The 17650-nt window shown below is 43.0% G+C and overlaps 1 protein-coding gene across 38 annotated transcripts in view; it reads left to right on the plus strand.

The window, feature by feature from the left end:
- The window catches only part of WNK1 (WNK lysine deficient protein kinase 1), a 138680-nt gene that overhangs the window by 102097 nt on the left and 18933 nt on the right, over positions 1 to 17650 (plus strand). For 4 of the 38 annotated variants that reach the window (XM_088837432.1, XM_055395267.2, XM_088837423.1 and 1 more), the window contains 13 exons: positions 460 to 543; positions 7029 to 7178; positions 8350 to 8826; positions 9547 to 9825; positions 10502 to 10599; positions 10691 to 10853; positions 11374 to 11490; positions 11800 to 11973; positions 12204 to 12261; positions 12402 to 12521; positions 13008 to 14410; positions 15509 to 15592; positions 16973 to 17056. In XM_088837432.1, coding sequence (XP_088693558.1) covers positions 460 to 543; positions 7029 to 7178; positions 8350 to 8826; positions 9547 to 9825; positions 10502 to 10599; positions 10691 to 10853; positions 11374 to 11490; positions 11800 to 11973; positions 12204 to 12261; positions 12402 to 12521; positions 13008 to 14410; positions 15509 to 15592; positions 16973 to 17056 — 3291 coding nt within the window. Of the gene's footprint in view, positions 1 to 459; positions 544 to 7028; positions 7179 to 8349; positions 8827 to 9546; positions 9826 to 10501; positions 10600 to 10690; positions 10854 to 11373; positions 11491 to 11799; positions 11974 to 12203; positions 12262 to 12398; positions 12522 to 13007; positions 14411 to 15508; positions 15593 to 16972; positions 17057 to 17650 lie in introns of all 38 variants that reach the window. The other 34 variants (XM_055395266.2, XM_055395269.2, XM_055395273.2 and 31 more) reach the window with 20 other exon arrangements.

Here is a 17650-nt window from a genome sequence, read left to right on the forward strand (position 1 = left end):
TTGCTCTAGGTACTTGGCAGTTAATAGTAACAGGTTTTTGTTTTTTGTTTTTTACATTTTTGACAAAAGTCACTATATCACTATAAGAAATAGCAAAAGGAACCAAAGTCACATTATCTAAATACCCCCTTTTCTTTGTTCAGATAGGTTTTTCACATTGATAGTCTTTTCAGTAACAATTTTATTATGAATCTTACTATTTTGGTAAAAATTATAGCCTTAGCAGTAGGATAGGTTAGGTTTTAACCATTGGTGGTTTTTGCATGGTATGTTCTATAATATGATCCTTCTCTTTAAAAACCTGCCCCAGCCATCTCTCCCTCCATACTTGATCAAGCTAATGTTTCATCTTGCTCAGGCAGACTCTCAGAAACTCATATGTTTATTGCAGAACCCTGACCTCTGTGTATGGGTACCTTTGGGCTGCTCTAATTTTTTGTATTCACTTCTTTCCTTCAGGCACAGGGGCAGAGCCAGGGTCAACCATCTTCAAGTAGTTTAACAGGGGTTCCATCCTCCCAACCCATGCAGCATTCTCAGCAGGTGAGAGCAACTCATTGCTGCGCTTTATCCAGAACCCTGTTTACATCTTTCATGAATTGGGTTCCTGATGTAAGTGGCTTGCTAAGTTTTTGAAAGGAAAATCAAGAAGCATAACATTTCTTATCTTCGGTAACATTTTAAAGAATCTTTTGTTTAATGTATTTTTGAACAGTCTATTAGGTTAGACATATATTGAAATTCAAAAGAATTTTTCCTGAAATAATTTATGTGCCTTCTTAAACAGATGATTCTATGCTATTTTAACAATGTGGTTGACCCTTGAGCAACACAGGGGGTTAGGGGCACAGGCCTTCTGTTCAGTTGAAAATCTGTGTGTAACTTTATAGTTGGTCTTCCCTGTTCATGGTTACATATCCAGATTTATTAATCTTGGATTGTATAGTGCTGAAAGAAATGCCACGTATAAGTGAATCCGTGCCATTCTAATCCATGTTATTCAAGGATCAACTCTACAAAGAATATCAATTTTATTTCTGTATATTTCATGATTTGTCCTTTTATGAGCATTTTACCATTGCTTTCCTTGTGCTTGACTCTAATGATTCTACACATCTTTTAAATTATTTCTAATCTGTGGGATGGGGTATCAGATTTTATGCTAAAACGAATGAAAGCTGAGGAACCATTTTCAGAAACTTGTATAACGTGTTCTAAACTTCTGATTGGGGGAGTTTGTTCCCAAAGGTTCAGAGAGCTCATGACATCGGTACAGTGCTGAAGTATTCAACAGCAAAACTGCTCATTCTAAAATTAAGAGTCTGTAGATCATCATTGCTGTTAGGTAACAGTAGTTATTTATAAGGAAATAATGCTTTAGGGGCACAATTGAATATTTATTATCCATTACAAATAAAATTTATAGTCACTACATATGTCATAAAAACTTCCCGATGAATTATATTGTTGATAGTTCCCTACAAAGTGAGTTTTCAAACCACCAAATTCTGAATTGGCTTGTTTTTATTAATTTTTGAAACTTAAGTTTTTAATTCTCATTACACATGGCCTGCTTATCATCCAGCATGTGATCATGTAGTCGTGATGCTGGCTTAAGATGAGGTGTTCTTTGTACAAGATTAACTTGGCTGTATAGCCAAACCTTGTTTTATTGTGCTTCGTAGGTACCACTTTAAAAAAAAAAAACAAAAAGTTGAAGGTTTGTGTTAACCCTGCTTCAGGCATATCTGTCAGCACCACTTTTACAACAGCATCTGCTCACTTTGTGTCTCTGTGTCACATTTTGGTAATACCCACAGTATTCCAAGCTTTTTCATTATTACTCTATTTGTTACGGTGATCTGTGATCAGCGATCTTTGTTACTATTGCAAAAAGATTTATTACGACTTGCTGAAGGCTCAGATGATGGTGATCATCTGTTAGCAATAAAGTATTTTTAAATTAAGGTATGTACATTGTCTTTTTAGCCATACTGCTATTTCACACTTAATAGACTACAGTAAGGTATAAATATAACTTACATGCACGGGGAATTCAGTCCAAAGAATTCATGTGACTCGATTTATTATAATATTCACTATATTGCAGTGATCTGGAACCAGTGATCTGTATTATTTCTGAGGTACCTGTATAATCCATTTTCTCTGTGACCAACATCTCTGTCTTACAGAATGGAAGGGCTGGAAATAACTTGTTTTGTCTTGCTCCTTCCCTTTCTTCTAGACAAGTATCTTAATCTGTATGTAATTACAGTTAAATTCAAGTACTCACATTTTTGCCACCCTTAACAGATTTAATTATATTAACAATCTCTGATAAGAACACAGATTTAAAGTTCCATAAAGCTGGGTGAGAACAGACACTGTCGTTGGTACCAATTTCCTACCAATACAAGTAAAATGTACAGGTTTCAGTGTATGCTCTTTTTCCTTTTCAAAGGAATTTGTTAGATGTCTTATATTCAGGCATGCAATGAAGCAGACAGTGCAGGAAGCCCTTGAGCGTAGCAGTGATTAGAGTGTGCGCAGTCAGGCCGGCAGCTCCGCAAACCCTGTCAGTTGAAAGGAATTAGGTGGTTGACTCTCTGGGAAAAGGTGTGACTAAATGGCTGTCTCTGCAGTACAGACGAAAGTGCCTGTTTCAGTGATGCTTTCTTTAGACACTTTTATTTTAAATATAGAATGAATTAAGTAGAATCACAGTCTGCATGAATGTATGCAGTATGGACTGACTTTTCCAGGGTTGCATAGCCAATAGGTAGATAGAATGAAGTGTTACAGACCAGAACCTAAGATTTCCTCCAGTAGTTTTTTTTTCCCCCCTATATTAAAGTTCTACAGGGACTCAGGATTATGCAGAGATGCCCAAGGAGCTGCATTTAGTTTTATCTTCTGGGATTCCATACATTGAAAAGAAGATGGTAAATCTTCTGTGCTATTCAATTAGAGTCTCTTTTTAGATGTGATTCTGTCAGGGCCCAGTGCCTCCTTAGGAAACCATATCTCTAATTTTATTAGTGTAAGGAAAGAGATGAACTTTAGCTGAAATTTTCTTTATTTCTGTGTTTCTGAAATAAAATGAATAAGGTATTGCTTCTTTTCAGGTTTTCCTCAGGAATCTCTTCTAATGGTATGTTGTGTCTTAATGTGGTACCAAAAATAGCTTTCTCCTGGAAAACAGTATTTTGCTTCCAAGAAAGGTCATGAGCTACCCTACTGACTTAATAATTTCATCCAGCAGAGCACATGTGGAGACTTAGGTATTTCTTACTTTCTGTTCAACTCAGACTTGGGAGTATTTTTTTCTCAAGCACCCTTGTCCAACAGATAGTACACAGTCTGTATAAGTTATGTGAACTGGTTTCATGAGGCAGTTTTATGCAAAGCCTGATATCAAGCTGTTATGCTAAAATAATATTTGTTTGGCTAAAGTGTTGATTATTAGCCGGGGTGATTGTGCAGTAAAATCACACCATATACTCCTGGCTTATTCAGAGGTGCCACTTTTCTGTAAATGCTTTGAGGGTTAAGTGGCACACACACCCCGCAACAGTTTTGCTGTGTTTTTAATTAAACAGTTTTTTTCCAAACTGAGTTCATGCTCTGAAGGACCGTGTGCTGAGTGGGCAGTGATGGACAGCAGGATGGCCTGTGGAAGGCTAGTTTCAGGGAGCCTGAGTCATCTGGTAGACATGTATGTCAGCTGCTACAAAAGGAGTGAGGATAATAGGAACATTATACACAATGTGCGAAGCACTCTACATGGGTTTTAATTTGGTCCTTATATGAACCTTCCAAATACCATCATTTCTGTTGTACAGATGGGAAAGCTGAGACGAGAGCTGGAGAGGCTGAGTGCTTTACCCAGATGTACACAGCTTCTCAGAGAGGGTATTTAAACCCAAGCAGTCTGACTCCATGAAAGGAGGAAATTATATCTCTTCTGAGCAGAGAGGGGGATATCAGTAGGTTATGAAAGCCTTTGAACTGGACTGTGATTATGAGTTAGATTCAGGTGAAGGATAAGGAGTCTAGGCCCAAAGAAAAAAGTGGGCTGGAGGCAGTATAAGCAAGGTAGAAGGCAGAAAGGTGGACAGCTGTGAGACAAACAAACCAACCTTGGCTTCAGTGTAACCAGAATACAGATAAGTCGGAACTTCCCTGGCAGTCCAGTGATTAGGACCCAGCACTCCCAATGCAGACCAGGGCAGGGGTATGATCCCTGGTCAGGGAACTAAGATCCCACATACGGCCTAAAACATAGCGGGGAAAAGTGAAGGTGTAAGTTTTGAAAAGAGCTAATTAAGTCCAAACCTGATGTAAGCAAGTTTCCGCACTGATGGAGGTCAGGGGAGAGGTAAATCATACGTACAAATATAAGGCGGAGGTTTTCCTCAGATTTACCCGTGATAACAAAGGGGACCACCAGATAATCAGACCTTGATCCAGTGTTCATATCAGAGAGCTCTCACTGCTCTTTGTGTTGAACAATAACATAAAAAATACAAATGGACTAAAGTAAGACTGTTGAGAACAGATGTGCCTGGAAGGACCTTAAATGGTATGTGTATGGTTGGGAATGTTTGTAGGCAATGTCTAACAGAGTTACTTTTATATAAGCCAAGACATCATACATCTTATTCTTAGGGGAACAACCTTACTATTGCAGGTTCACTGTAAATAACTTAAAGATCACTTAAAGGTTACATGAGTATACTCCTGTGAAGCAGTTGCAGAACACTACAGCTATCCTAATGTTAACCAAACAGATGTCAGACAAATCTGCTATCACTGCAGATTTCACCTCAAGACACAACTTAAAGGAAAGGTACTGTGTTGTGTGCCAGAAAAGTGAGACCATTCCTAGCGTAGGTCTCCTTAAGATAAAGATGCTGATGTATTCCATGTGAAGAACCGAAGTGAGGCAAGGGGCACAGTATTTCTGAATTAGTCTGTTTATATAATATGCAGTCTTATTTAGCTATGTGAATTAATGGCTCAGGTAACTTAGATAGTTCCATGTGAATTCCTTAAAGTTTCAATATATTCAAGTTAACCAAAAGCATTTTCTACTTTTTTAGTTTTTAGTGGGAAAATGGGCATAATTGTCTTATACTCAGAGTTGCATTATAGTTGGGTATTTATGATATATCTTAGTTGCTGAAAATAAATTTTTTAGAATTCAACAGCCATTAATTCCTAATTTTTTAACGTTAATAAGAATACATTATCAGAATTTTAAAAATAAAACATTACTGTCACTATTACATTTCAGAATTCTTTTGAAGGTTTTAATTGGTGTAATAAGAAATAAATATCATGGAGAACAGAAATATTATTTACAGATTATTACCTAAACAAAATCTAGGATGCTTATTGAGGTGTCCAGATGCATAATAAATATAAAAACAAAAATCTTGGGAATGCAGAGTATAGCATCATGACTAAAGTTGATAATACTGTATTATATGTTTGAAGGCTGCTAAGAGAAGATTGTAAAAGTTCTCATCACAAGAAAAAAATATGAATTATATGTGGTGATGAGTGTTAACTAGACTTATTGTGGTGAGTATTTTTCAGTATGTACATATATCAAATCTTTGTTACCTGTCAGTTGTATCTCAATTAGGTACATATACACGAACACACACACAGATAGCTTATCTTTATACCAGCAATAACTAATTAATTGTATGGACCAGGACATATGTGAAAATCTGTTATTGTTTGTAGTATTATTTTAAGTAACAAAATATTGAGTCAAGCAGATATTCATCATTAGGATATTGGTACCTTAGATAAATGAAAACGGTAGGTCAGAGAATAGTATTTATAAAAATGGGCTTTTTTTTTTTTTAATGCGTGTAAGTGACCACTTATGCATAGCAGAAAATCCATAAAGCAAGTGCACCAGACCACTATTTGTGATTATATCTGGAGAAATGAGGTTGGGTGTTTTCATTTAACTCTATTAATGTAATATAGTGGCTAAAATTACAAACAGGTGTTTGTTTTGCATTTAAAATTAATTTTTAAATTACTGATAGGTATTCGAGAATCTTGAAAGTTAGCTGTGAAGTTCAGAGTTTCAGCTAGAGGGGGCCATTAATTTTACTGCAAAATTTAGTATTTGGGTACAGTTACATGTCAGCATTGAGTGTAGACGTATTATACCAGAGGGTCCAGCACATGCTGGATTCCCAGATGTCATTCACTTTGCTGCACTTTGAAGTGAGTGATTGTGCCCTTGTTTTCAAAGAAAGAAACCTCATTTTGGCAGTAAAATGAGCAGTCACAAAGGTATCAGAGCTAGTCTCTGGTAGAGTTCAAAATTCAGTGCTTTTCTTCTATTTTGTAGCTATTGTCAGAGCTGTTCTTTAAGCAAATTAATTATACAGTTGAGAAACTAGACTAAGAGATTACAGGAAGAGATTCAGCATCAGCATTAGTCGCTCGGTCGTGCCTGACTCTTTGTGACTCCATGGTCTATCCATGGAATTCTCCAGTCAAGAATACTGGAGTGGGTTGCCATTCCCTTCTCGAGGGGATTTTCCTGGCCCAGGGATCAAACCTGCATCTCCTGCATTGCAGGCAGATTCTTTACCATCTGTGCTGCCAGGGAAGCCCATTGGATTGGTTTAATACGAACCACATTGAGAGCTGCTATCAAGAAATGGGAGCAAAGAGGGGAGGGCATTTGGAGGAGAGAGCATCTGTTTGAACCTGGATCTGAAGGTGTCTGTGAATAGCTGCTCCTGGGGCAAGGAGCATGTCAGGTGAAGAGCTAGTGGTGACTCAGACTCGGAAACATGGGTTAGTTCTTGGTTGTCCCATCACACAGAGCAGCAGAGGAAAAATGAAGATGTATAAAGGGGAATTGGTGAGTTTGACTTTGTGAATGTCTTGATTACTAAAATTCTCTTACAGACACTGATAAGCAGATGTACTGCCTTAGAAACACACTATTAACGACTTGAAATAAAACCGAGTGATGGTTTTCTTCTCAGCAGCAAGGAGTGCAGCCGACAGCCCCCTCTCAGCAGGCAGCGCAGTATCCGCTCCCTCAGACATCAGCCCCCAGCGAGGCCGCGATTGCACAGCCCGTGAGTCAACCTCCACCTCCACAGGCCTTGCCACACGTGTCCGCAGGAAAACAGGTGAGTGCCACACTTCTGGAAGGAGCACCACATCTGCTTCCCTGGTGGTAAAACTGCTAAGTGGAATGAACATTACTTCTGTGCATTGTTCCAGTTCAGTCGCTCAGACCACAGCCCGCCAGGCTCCTCTGTCCATGGCGTGTCTTTTGTACATATGAAGTGATTAATATAAATGGGTTTATACAGCAATGGTAATCCAGAAATGTTCAACTTTAGGTTTATCAGCCTAAATAAGTTTGACAGATGTAAAACTGCTAAAGGTGCTTCTGTGATGACATTTTCTAGAATTGTCAGTTGTATCTGTTCTAGGTTTGCAATTATGCCATGCTTTTACACAGACTTAACGTGTTGTTCCCTGCCCTCACTGTCTTCTGACAGTCATAAAAAAATCCTATATGGAGTGATTTTTTTTTTCTCTAAATAATCATTCTAGTCACTTGAAAAGTAACCCTGTTGAAGATACACCTTTCTGATTGACATTTTATCAACTTTAACGTTGGGACTTGTGCTTGTGTTTTGATAGAGTGTATTGTTTCTGTCAGATTTTGTCACATCTGAGACTCTGTCAGTTGTAAAACACACCATTATTTTAGCTAACACTGAGAACTGACATACCATTAATTGTAAGGTATATCTTAATTTCATAAATGTTAAAATGACCATATGGAAAGGCATGATTACATCCTGCAATAAGTGGAATATGGTCATAGACCTACTCTTACAGGCCTGGGTAGGACATGAGAACTGTAGAAGCAATATGGACGAGCTATAAGTCCACTGGGGAGAAAGTCCTTTGAATTTCAGCCATTACTATAATAGCAGTTGTAAGTTTAGTGACAGCACACGTGCTAGTGGATTGTGGCTTGTGAAACATGCCTCAGTCAGGATGTGAAGAAGACATTCCCTATGCAAGAGCTCTCTGTTGTTGACAGTGAAGTGTGAGCGGAATTTTCTAGCTCAGATTTAGAACAGCAGCAGTCCATCAGCCGCCCGTCTGCAACTGCCTCTCCCTGCTCCTGTTGGCACATTAACTTACACTAATGTATGCAGGGATTGGTGTTTGTTTTAATTTTCTTTCTTTTTGGCTAATAAACAAGTCTTGCTTTTGGCAGCCTTGCTTTTTTTTTTTTTTTTTTAAGTCTGTCTGTTTTGTTTTTCTTTACCTTCCCAGCTTCCAGTTTCCCAGCCAGTACCAACTCTCCAAGGCGAACCTCAGATCCCAGTTGCAACACAGCCCTCAGTCGTTCCCGTCCATGCTGGTGCTCACTTCCTTCCTGTGGGACAGCCGCTCCCGCCCTCTTTACTGCCCCAGTACCCCATCTCTCAGCTGCCCCCGGTCTCTCAGCTCCCCTCTGCTCCTCCTCACGTGTCTGTGGCTCAGCCAGGCTTCCCACCCCTGCCCGTCACGATGGCAGCTGGCGTTAGTCAGCCTCTGCTCACCTTGGCTTCATCTGCTGCAGCGGCGGCCGTCCCAGGGGCACCCACTGTGGTCCCTAGTCAGCTTCCTGCCCTCCTGCAGCCTGTGACCCAACTGCCGAGTCAGGCTCACCCACAGCTCCTGCAGCCAGCAGTTCAGTCCATGGGGATCCCCGCCAGCCTTGGACAGACTGCAGAGGTGCCACTTCCCCCTGGAGATATTCTCTACCAGGTATCGTGCTGGCTGGCAGAAGAAGGGCCCCAGAGGGTTTGGTCGTAATGACAGAACATCAGGGACTTAAAAACCAAGTAACAATATCATAATAATCAGCAATAACACAGGTTGCTGTTCTCAACCAGACATGTGAAAATAGTCCACATCTGAGAAAGGACCAGGTAGAGATGTCTGACTCATTTGCATCTTTTCCAAGACCCTTCCTTGAGAGAAAAATGGCTCTCTCCACATTCACTGTGAGCTGAGAGCTTGGTATGACTCAACAGTAGATTGTATCAGGCTGCGTTTTTTTATGGGAGGTGTAACGGTGGGTAGCCAACTTGGTGTTGATGGATACCTTCAGGGTTTAGATTTAGAAAACTAGCAAGTCGTTATGTGACTGGCATGACTGATACCTTCAAGAGTTTTTGCATTTTCAGGTTGGACTGCCTGGAAAGTAGGTGGTTTTTTTGGAGGAATTATGTTTATTCTTCCTATTTAAAATCATCTCCAGAAGGCAAAAAAAGTAGTAGTTTGAAAGTTCAGTTATGTACAGTCCTGTCCTCTAAATCGAAATCAGTCAAGCATTTCGTTTGAAAATCTTCTTTAAATTATTAGAGATTGGGCTACTTTTCTTTGCTGTGTGCTTTCCTTTGTCTTTTTCCCTTGCATGTCTTGCTGTTTTGCTCATTTGATGACCCAACCTGCACTAATTTCCCTTCCTCGTTTCTGTCACAGGGCTTCCCACCTCGACTGCCATCACAATACCCAGGAGACTCAAACATTGCTCCCTCCTCCAGCGCAGCTTCTGTGTGCCTGCCTTCTGCAGTCCTGTCCCCCCCCATGCCGACAGAGGCGCTGGCTGCCCCGGGTTACTTTCCTGCAATGGTGCAGCCCTATGTGGAATCCAGTCTCTTGGTTCCTGTGGGCAGTGTAGGAGGACAGGTCCAGGTGTCCCAGCCGGCAGTGAGCTTAGCACAAGCCCCCACCACATCCTCCCAGCAAGCAGCTCTGGAGGTAAATGGAGTTCCTGCATGTTTACGTCTGAAGCATACGTACAATGGGCTAGAAATGACGAAGGAGAAACATAGGTTCCCTGGCTTAGGATTCATTTGGAGACTGTTTCAAACTAACTTGTGAATGACTTTTTCTTACAGCAGAATGAAATGCCAGTGTGGGGGCCTTGTTGCCACTGGCTGTTCTGTTGGGAAGTGAGTGTGCCTTGAGAAGATTAACCTCATTAGCACTTCACTTCTCTAGCTGGCCCTCTAGCCGTCGTTCTTAACCCTTTCTTTCACAAGTTCCTGCCATGGGCAGTCACCAGAATAGCTTCCCCCGCTATGCTCCTAGTGATCGTTTCTGCCCCACTCCGAGAGAGCCCTGAGCCATCTCCTGCAGTTTGCTCTGCCTGCCCTGTTGCACATTGTGGTGAGATGCTGGCTGCATGGCAGGTTGTAGTTTCTCACTACCTAGCGCTCCTCTGGCTGATGATACACCGTGCAGTCTGTACCAGGGACTAGCTCTAGAAATTTCCTTCACAATTTTAAGACAACTGTCTGTAGATGCTGAAATTGAGAGTTATAGTGCTTCTAGGACTTAGGGGAGGGATAAGGAAGAAAAGACTAGCTAGTTGGGGATGGTCAGTAATAAACTGCTTTATGGCCAAGGTGTGACTTTCCCTTTCTGTTCACAGAGCACTCAGGTCGTCTCTCAGGTGGCTCCTCCAGAGCCAGCTCCCGGGGCTCAGCCACAGCCTGCCCAGCCAGCTGCAGTGGTCTCTTCTGTTGACAGGTATGTGACAGTGCAGTTCTCCGCTCTTGACGGGAGGGTAGAATAGAAGGAAGGTTGAAATCTCACTGTAAACTGCACTTTGTTTTTGCAGTGCACATTCAGATGTGGCTTCAGGCATGAGTGATGGCAATGAGAACATCCCCTCATCCAGCGGGAGGCACGAGGGCAGGACGACGAAGCGGCTGCATCGAAAGTCTATAAGGAGCCGCTCTCGTCACGAGAAGCCTTCCCGCCCAAAACTGAGAATTCTCAATGTAAGTGTTGCTGACTTCTGGCTTCATGTAGTTGATTAATAACATTTAAATATTTCTAAAGCTTGGGTATATTGATGAAAGTTTAGGATCTTTTTTTTTTTAATCACCCAGGTGATATTGCTACATTTGATATTTCTATGAGAAGGCACTGTCTTATTTTTTAGGGAAAAAATAGGGTTTTATTTGAAGAACAAAGACGTTACATTTCTTCCAGACCCTTTAGTGAAAGATGTATGCAAGTGCATGCTAAGTGGCTACAGTTGTATCCGACTCTTTGTGCCCCTATAGACTGTAGCCCAGTAGGCTCATCTGTCCATGGGATTCTCCAGGCAAGAATACTGGAGTGGGGTGCCATTTCCTTCTCCGTAAGTATGTAAGTAGCTGGAAGGCTGATATTTTCTTCAGGATTCCTTGTAGTAGTATAAGAGGCAGTGCTTGGCCTGTGTTACCTGTCACATTTGGTCCCAGAGCTGAGTGTGGTATTTTAAGATACGAAGTACCTTTCCTTTTTTCTTTTTAGGTTTCAAATAAAGGAGATCGGGTGGTAGAATGTCAGTTAGAGACTCACAATCGGAAGATGGTTACATTCAAATTCGATTTAGATGGTGACAACCCTGAGGAGATAGCCACAATTATGGTACGTCTGTCTGGAGTTCCAGACTTTTCCTGTGTCCTTGATCTTCATATCCACTGCCATTGGTGCATGTGCAGTATTCTGTGAACTATTTTGACAGTAACGTATTTATTTCGGTGTGAATTTAACTAGCACACCAAACCTGTGATTTAGAAGTGTTTTTTTCTAGGTCGTGTGTAACTAGGTATTGAAGAACTGAGTTACGTAGTAATCAAATCACAGTATGGGTGTTACACAGATGGGCAGAAGTGCTGATGGGATGACTAAAGCTCCAGCACTGTACGAAAGGCAGGCATCGCGTTCTTCTTACAGGTGAACAATGACTTTATTCTGGCACTGGAGAGAGATGCGTTTGTGGATCAAGTGCGGGAGATCATTGAGAAAGCTGACGAGATGCTCAGTGAGGATGTCAGCGTGGAGCCAGAGGGTGACCAGAGCTTGGAGAGTCTCCATGGCAAGGATGACTATGGTTTCTCAGGCACGCAAGTAGGTTCATCTTTCCCATGGTGAAGCTCTGTTTATGGGAAAAGTATGCTGTATTTGCCTTGTGGAGTCTCAGCCGTCTAGTCTGACACTTTGCGAGTGTCCAGTGATACCACATCACACCTGTAACTGAGATGATAAGCTTTTATATTCTCTTTGCATGTGGCCATTTGCTTTGCTTGATCATTAAGATTGAGTTAGAGAACACATTTAATCACTTTTGTTTGTTGTAGAAATTGGAAGGAGAGTTCAAACAACCAATTCCTGCATCTTCCTTGCCACAACAGATAGGTGAATTTCTTTTCTTTTTATTGTTTGTTCTTACCTTTTACCTAAGAAGTTGTGTGCTAATGATGAAATTTTGAAGCTTTGTGTTGGTGACAGTGTATGTAGTAATAGCACAGTTAAGTGGTTTGTTTCTTTTTAAGCAGGTGTTCCTGCCAGTTCTTTAACTCAAGTCGTTCATTCTGCTGGAAGACGGTTTATAGTAAGTCCTGTGCCAGAAAGCCGATTACGAGAATCAAAACTTTTCACTGAAATTTCAGATACGGGTAAGAAATTGTTTCTCCCATATACATGTATAAATCCCATGTCTCTCCCTCCTAGATTGGAAACTTGGTCAAATGACGACATAGACAGTGAAGAAGAGTAAAAAATTGAGACTAACCAACAGATAAACATATGGAGAAGGGAAATAGACGATGAAAGAGTAGATTTAAGCAAATGGGCATGGAAGGGTGGCCACACTAGACCCAGCCTGTATGACCGGTGCTGCATGCATTCAGCACCGTGTGTGTCTCCATTTAGCGCTGCCATGGATGGCTTGCGGTCCCTCCGTGTCTCTCTCAGAAGTGCATATTCGTACAAGATGACCTACTCTGCTCGATCTCCCCTGTCATGTGCTGGCACCTGCTCGGGAGAGCTCGTGTACCTTGTGGGTGTGTGGCACTGTTAAGAATCCCAAGGGTACATGAGGGCACCCTTCTGAACCGGCTTTTTACAACAGACCGAGTCTGAGTTTTCCTTTTCCTTTGCAGTTGCTGCTTCCACATCTGCTGGCCCTGGAATGAACTTGTCTCACTCTGCCTCATCGCTTAGTCTGCAGCAGGCCTTTTCTGAACTTAGACATGCTCGGATGGCAGAAGGGCCGAGCACGGCTCCTCCCCACTTTGGTCAGACGGGCCCCGTGTTTCCAGCAGTGCCTCCCCCCCTGAGCAGCGCCCCTGGAGCCCCAGCCGCAGCAGCCGAAGCCTCAGTGTCAGCCCCTGCCCCAAGCCACCCTCTTAGTGACGTGGCCACATCGGTCATTCAGACTGAGGTGACAGTGGCCCCTGGAACAGGTGTCATGCCTCCCAGTGGTCTCCCTGTACCCCCTGTGTCCGAGTCCCCGGCACCTTCCAGCGTTGCACCCAGCGTCACCATCCCTGCAGTTCTCTCGGCACTACCTGTGCCCCAGGCAGCGCAGACTCCCACCCCTGGCGGTGGGGCCCCCAGTGCGGGCACTTTCCCCTCTGTACCCGCATCCCTGGCACCAGCCTCTGCTGTGGGCAGCGCTATTGCCTCTGCTGCTCAGCTTCCGCCTGTGCCATCTCAGCCCGCGGCAGGCAGCTCGGCCAGGGTGGCCACTCTGACAGCCGTGCCCGCTGCCGCTCTGGGCCCCAGCCTCACGGCACCGCCATCCCTTGCTCTCAGCAGCAGCACCTCTGCCCCGGCTCTGGCGGAGACAGTGCTGGTCAGTGCCCACGCACTGGATAAGATGGCTCACAGCAGCACCACTGGACTGGCTCTGTCCCTTCCTGCCACCTCATCCTCTCCCGCCCCTGGAGCAGGAGTGTCCAGTGCTGTTTCTCAGCCTGCTGCTGCGGCTCACCCTTTGGTCCTCCCATCAGTTGTAGCCTCTACTCCTGTACTCTCCCAGGTGGGACCCATGTCAACACCTCTACTGCCCCAGGCACCGGGTATCCCACCCTTGGTACAGCCTGTTGTCAGCGTGCCTGCTGTGCAACAGACCCTGGTTCATAGTCAGCCTCAGCCTGCTCCACTCCCCAACCAGCCCCACACTCACTGCCCCGAGATAGACGCTGAGACTCAACCCAAAGCTCCCGGGATCGACGACATCAAGACTTTGGAGGAAAAGCTGCGATCTCTCTTTAGTGAGCACAGCTCTTCTGGAGCCCAACATGCCCCCATCTCGCTGGAGACCTCGCTCACTGTGGAGACCGCTGTCACAGCAGGCCTCCCAACCACTGCTGTTGCACCAAGCAAGCCTCTGACTTCCACTGCCAGTACTTGCTTGCCACCAACCAGTCTGCCCTTAGGAGCAGCTGGCTTGTCAGTTATACCAACGGTCACTCCTGGGCAAGTTTCCACCCCAGTCAGCTCTGCGCCAGGAGTGAAACTTGAAACTGCTCCAGCAAAGCCACCTTTAACTAAGCCTCCAGTAAGATTCTTATTTTGAAATAGTTTGGAAAATATTGCTCTTCCCTACCCACCACCCCAAAGTACACTTTTTCAGTTCAGCCTTGCAGTATAGTTATAATGATGCTTGGCTTCCTTATAGTAGATATTTATTAAATTAATTGAAGGTGATTTTAGAATATATGTTCATTGAACTTGAGATTTTTCTCTTTTGAAATGTGGCAGGATTTGGGGTTAACTATAACATTTTCTCAGAATGTATAGTAGGTAAAATACAGGCGTTGTTTGTGAATTGGTGCAGACTGAGACTGAAGAAACCATGTCCCACAGGGTGTGGGGTGCTCCTGCTGGCAGCTGTACCTGGTGACAGCAGTTCACAGTCTGTGTTTCCATGAGAGTGAAGCAGGCTTTCTGCTTTGCTCAGATTCCATAGACACACAATTTGGAGTTAATAAAAAGTTGGAAGTTGGTGGTAAATTTGATAGAAGAAGGGAATCTAATGTGAAGGATGCGATTACTGGAATATGTTTGCTGGTTCTGCTGTGGTGCCTTCCTCTCATTCTGCCATCTTCAGTTTCTGCTCTTCTCGAGATAACAAAGCTGTGTTTCTCCTGTTGTATGCTTCCCCCTCTTTCTGCCTTGCCTTCTGTGTGAGATCCCTTCTAGAGTGGGGTAGTACAGCGGCTTCACTCAGACAGCATACAGATGACTTGACAGCATTAGATTTCTGATGCCTTTTGCTATCAGACCTGACCCATGGTTATTTCTGAACTGTGCTGTGCCCTCAGACGGCCTGATGACACTGTGCCAGACAGGCTTGCAGGGGCCTGGCCTGTACCTCGTGTCTTAACAGCCTTCATCCACTCTGCTTTCACCTAGGAACAGCCTTTTACTAAGTTCTGTTCATTGTATTGGTATATCATGGTAACCCCTCTACGAGTGCCACGGTTATAACGTCCTTTATTTACGGTAGATACCACAGTGTAACCCAGGCAACAAACTTCCCTTAACCAGATGCATCCTGTTCCTATGCTTCTGAATTTGAATTAGTTGGTTTGCTCTCTGTATGCTGTCTCTGCTCAGCATCTCACGGACTTGAATTTCCCTTCATTGTCTGTAGGTACTGCCCATGGGCACTGAACTTCCAGCTGGTACTCCGCCCAGCGAGCAGCTGCCACCTTTTCCGGGACCTTCACTAACTCAGGTGCCCTGCAACTTGGCAGATTTCTGTTTGTGCTTCTCCTTTCTTTCTCAGAGCTTATTGCAGTTCTCCACTGCATGATCTTGCCTTTGGCACCTGTTTGGTTTTGACTTGGTAACAACTTGCTTTTAAAATGCCATAGCTGATGATGATATAGGCCCTACTTAAAGTCAGAAGCAAATCATCTAGAAATCATTTGCTGTTAATTTTTTTTCATATCTTATGGGAAAAAAAAATAGGAAACGTGACATTTTGCCAAAAAAGATATAATTGCTTTGTCATGCATACTTTTGTAGAATACTGGAAGATTACATCATTGTGCAAGTGAAAAATTTTTATATAATCCAAAATTAATAGTGAAAGTTCCTAAGAAAAGGGTGCCACCCTGATAACTGATAATGGTCTGTTTTTTCCTGAATGATTGACATTTCTCTCAGTGACCTCCTAATGAAGTAATTGGGTATGAGAGGGTCATGGTTATGAAAAACAGGTATTAATCTTAAAATCCAAAACCCAACAGAGCACAGCTAATATGAGATTGCTCAGAGACAAGTGAGACCAGTGACATAACAATGTGATCCCATCTCACACCCATTCTGCTCACTCGGGGTCAGAATCGCCTGCAGTCTGTGAATTAATATGGCCTTTCCCAGTCTACCCCCAACCCCACACATGAGTCAAATTCCTATAAATAAAGTACTTGGCATGATCCCATTGTAACTATGTAAGAGCTTGTGACATGGGACAAGTTAAACAACTTGCTAAATACAGTAATAACTCTGAAATAGAACCCACTCCATCAGCTGCTAAACTTTGAAAAAGAATATGAAAGTCTTGAACCGATTTTCTCATTAAAAACATGTATTCCAGTTCCTCAGAAGGCCCAAAATATGAAATGAGAAACTGCAAATTAGACCTATGGGAGTGAGGCTAAGCGGATGAAGGCTAGAGAGGTGCACGGTTGATAGAAGCCAAGGCAGTGACAGTGTGCTAATGCCTACTGTTAATCACAAGGACAGGTCCTCAGGAAGATGCACCAAACTGAAGAAGAAAATAGGGAATGATACGCCTAATTGGCCAGTCAATCTTGATAAGTGTTTCAGAATTATTTTTATGGAGAGGACAGATATAAGAAAGAAGACCTCAAAACTGTAAAAACATAAATGTAACTGGGTTTTTGTGTGGCTTGAGAACTTGATGGTACTGTTTTGAGAACTTGGTGAATCATTCAAGCAGGAAAGCTAAGGTGAGTGTAGATTATTGGGTTTAGTACTGAGTGAGCAGAGAAGGTCATGCCATGTGGTCTGAGCAGGAAGCAGTGTGTCCCGTGTGCGTAGGCACTGGCCGGGCCTGAGGCTGTGCTCACCATGCTGTGTCCTTCAGCCCCTGCAGCCCCTGGGAGACCTGGACGCTCAGCTGAGAAGAACCCTCAGTCCCGAGACTGGCGTGCTGACATCTGCCGTTGGTGTGAGTTCTGACGTCCTTGATAAAATCTCCCCATAACCCTCATATGTTATGTTCCTGGGATGTAAGCTGTGACCTTGACCACTTTGAATACCTTTAGCACCGAAGCAGAGTCTTTGCTTTTGTTCCAGTCAATAGAAATGAGATGGTTAATGAAGGAGTAACACTGACCTAGCAGCGTAACCGAGCAAGACATTGGTTTTGATTTTATCTTCCCTGTAGTTAGAGCTCTCCCACAGATCAGCCCTGTGGATTCTGTGTTTATGCCTGGGAGGAGGCCACATGTTAAGTTTGAAGTCTTAACGTCTTCCTTTTAGGCTTGTGACAAAATAAAGTTCTGATTCAAATTACCTTTCTGTGAATATCCACATTTAAGCATTCCATGAGAAAAATTAAGAAAGCGATTTGGAAAGGTTAAGATTCAAAATTTCTTTAAAAAAATATATAAAACATCCGTCTTCCTTTATATCAGACTTGTTTTTAGGTTATTAAAGAAAAATTGCCTTCAGTTCAGTCACTCAGTCGTGTCCGACTCTCTGCGACCCCATGAATCATAGCACTCCAGGCCTCCCTGTCCATCACCAACTCCCGGAGTTC

The sequence above is a fragment of the Moschus berezovskii genome, chromosome 6, assembly GCF_049115385.1.
Source record: "Moschus berezovskii isolate FMDL1 chromosome 6, NW_MosBer_1.0, whole genome shotgun sequence".
Taxonomy (NCBI): Eukaryota; Metazoa; Chordata; class Mammalia; order Artiodactyla; family Moschidae; genus Moschus; species Moschus berezovskii.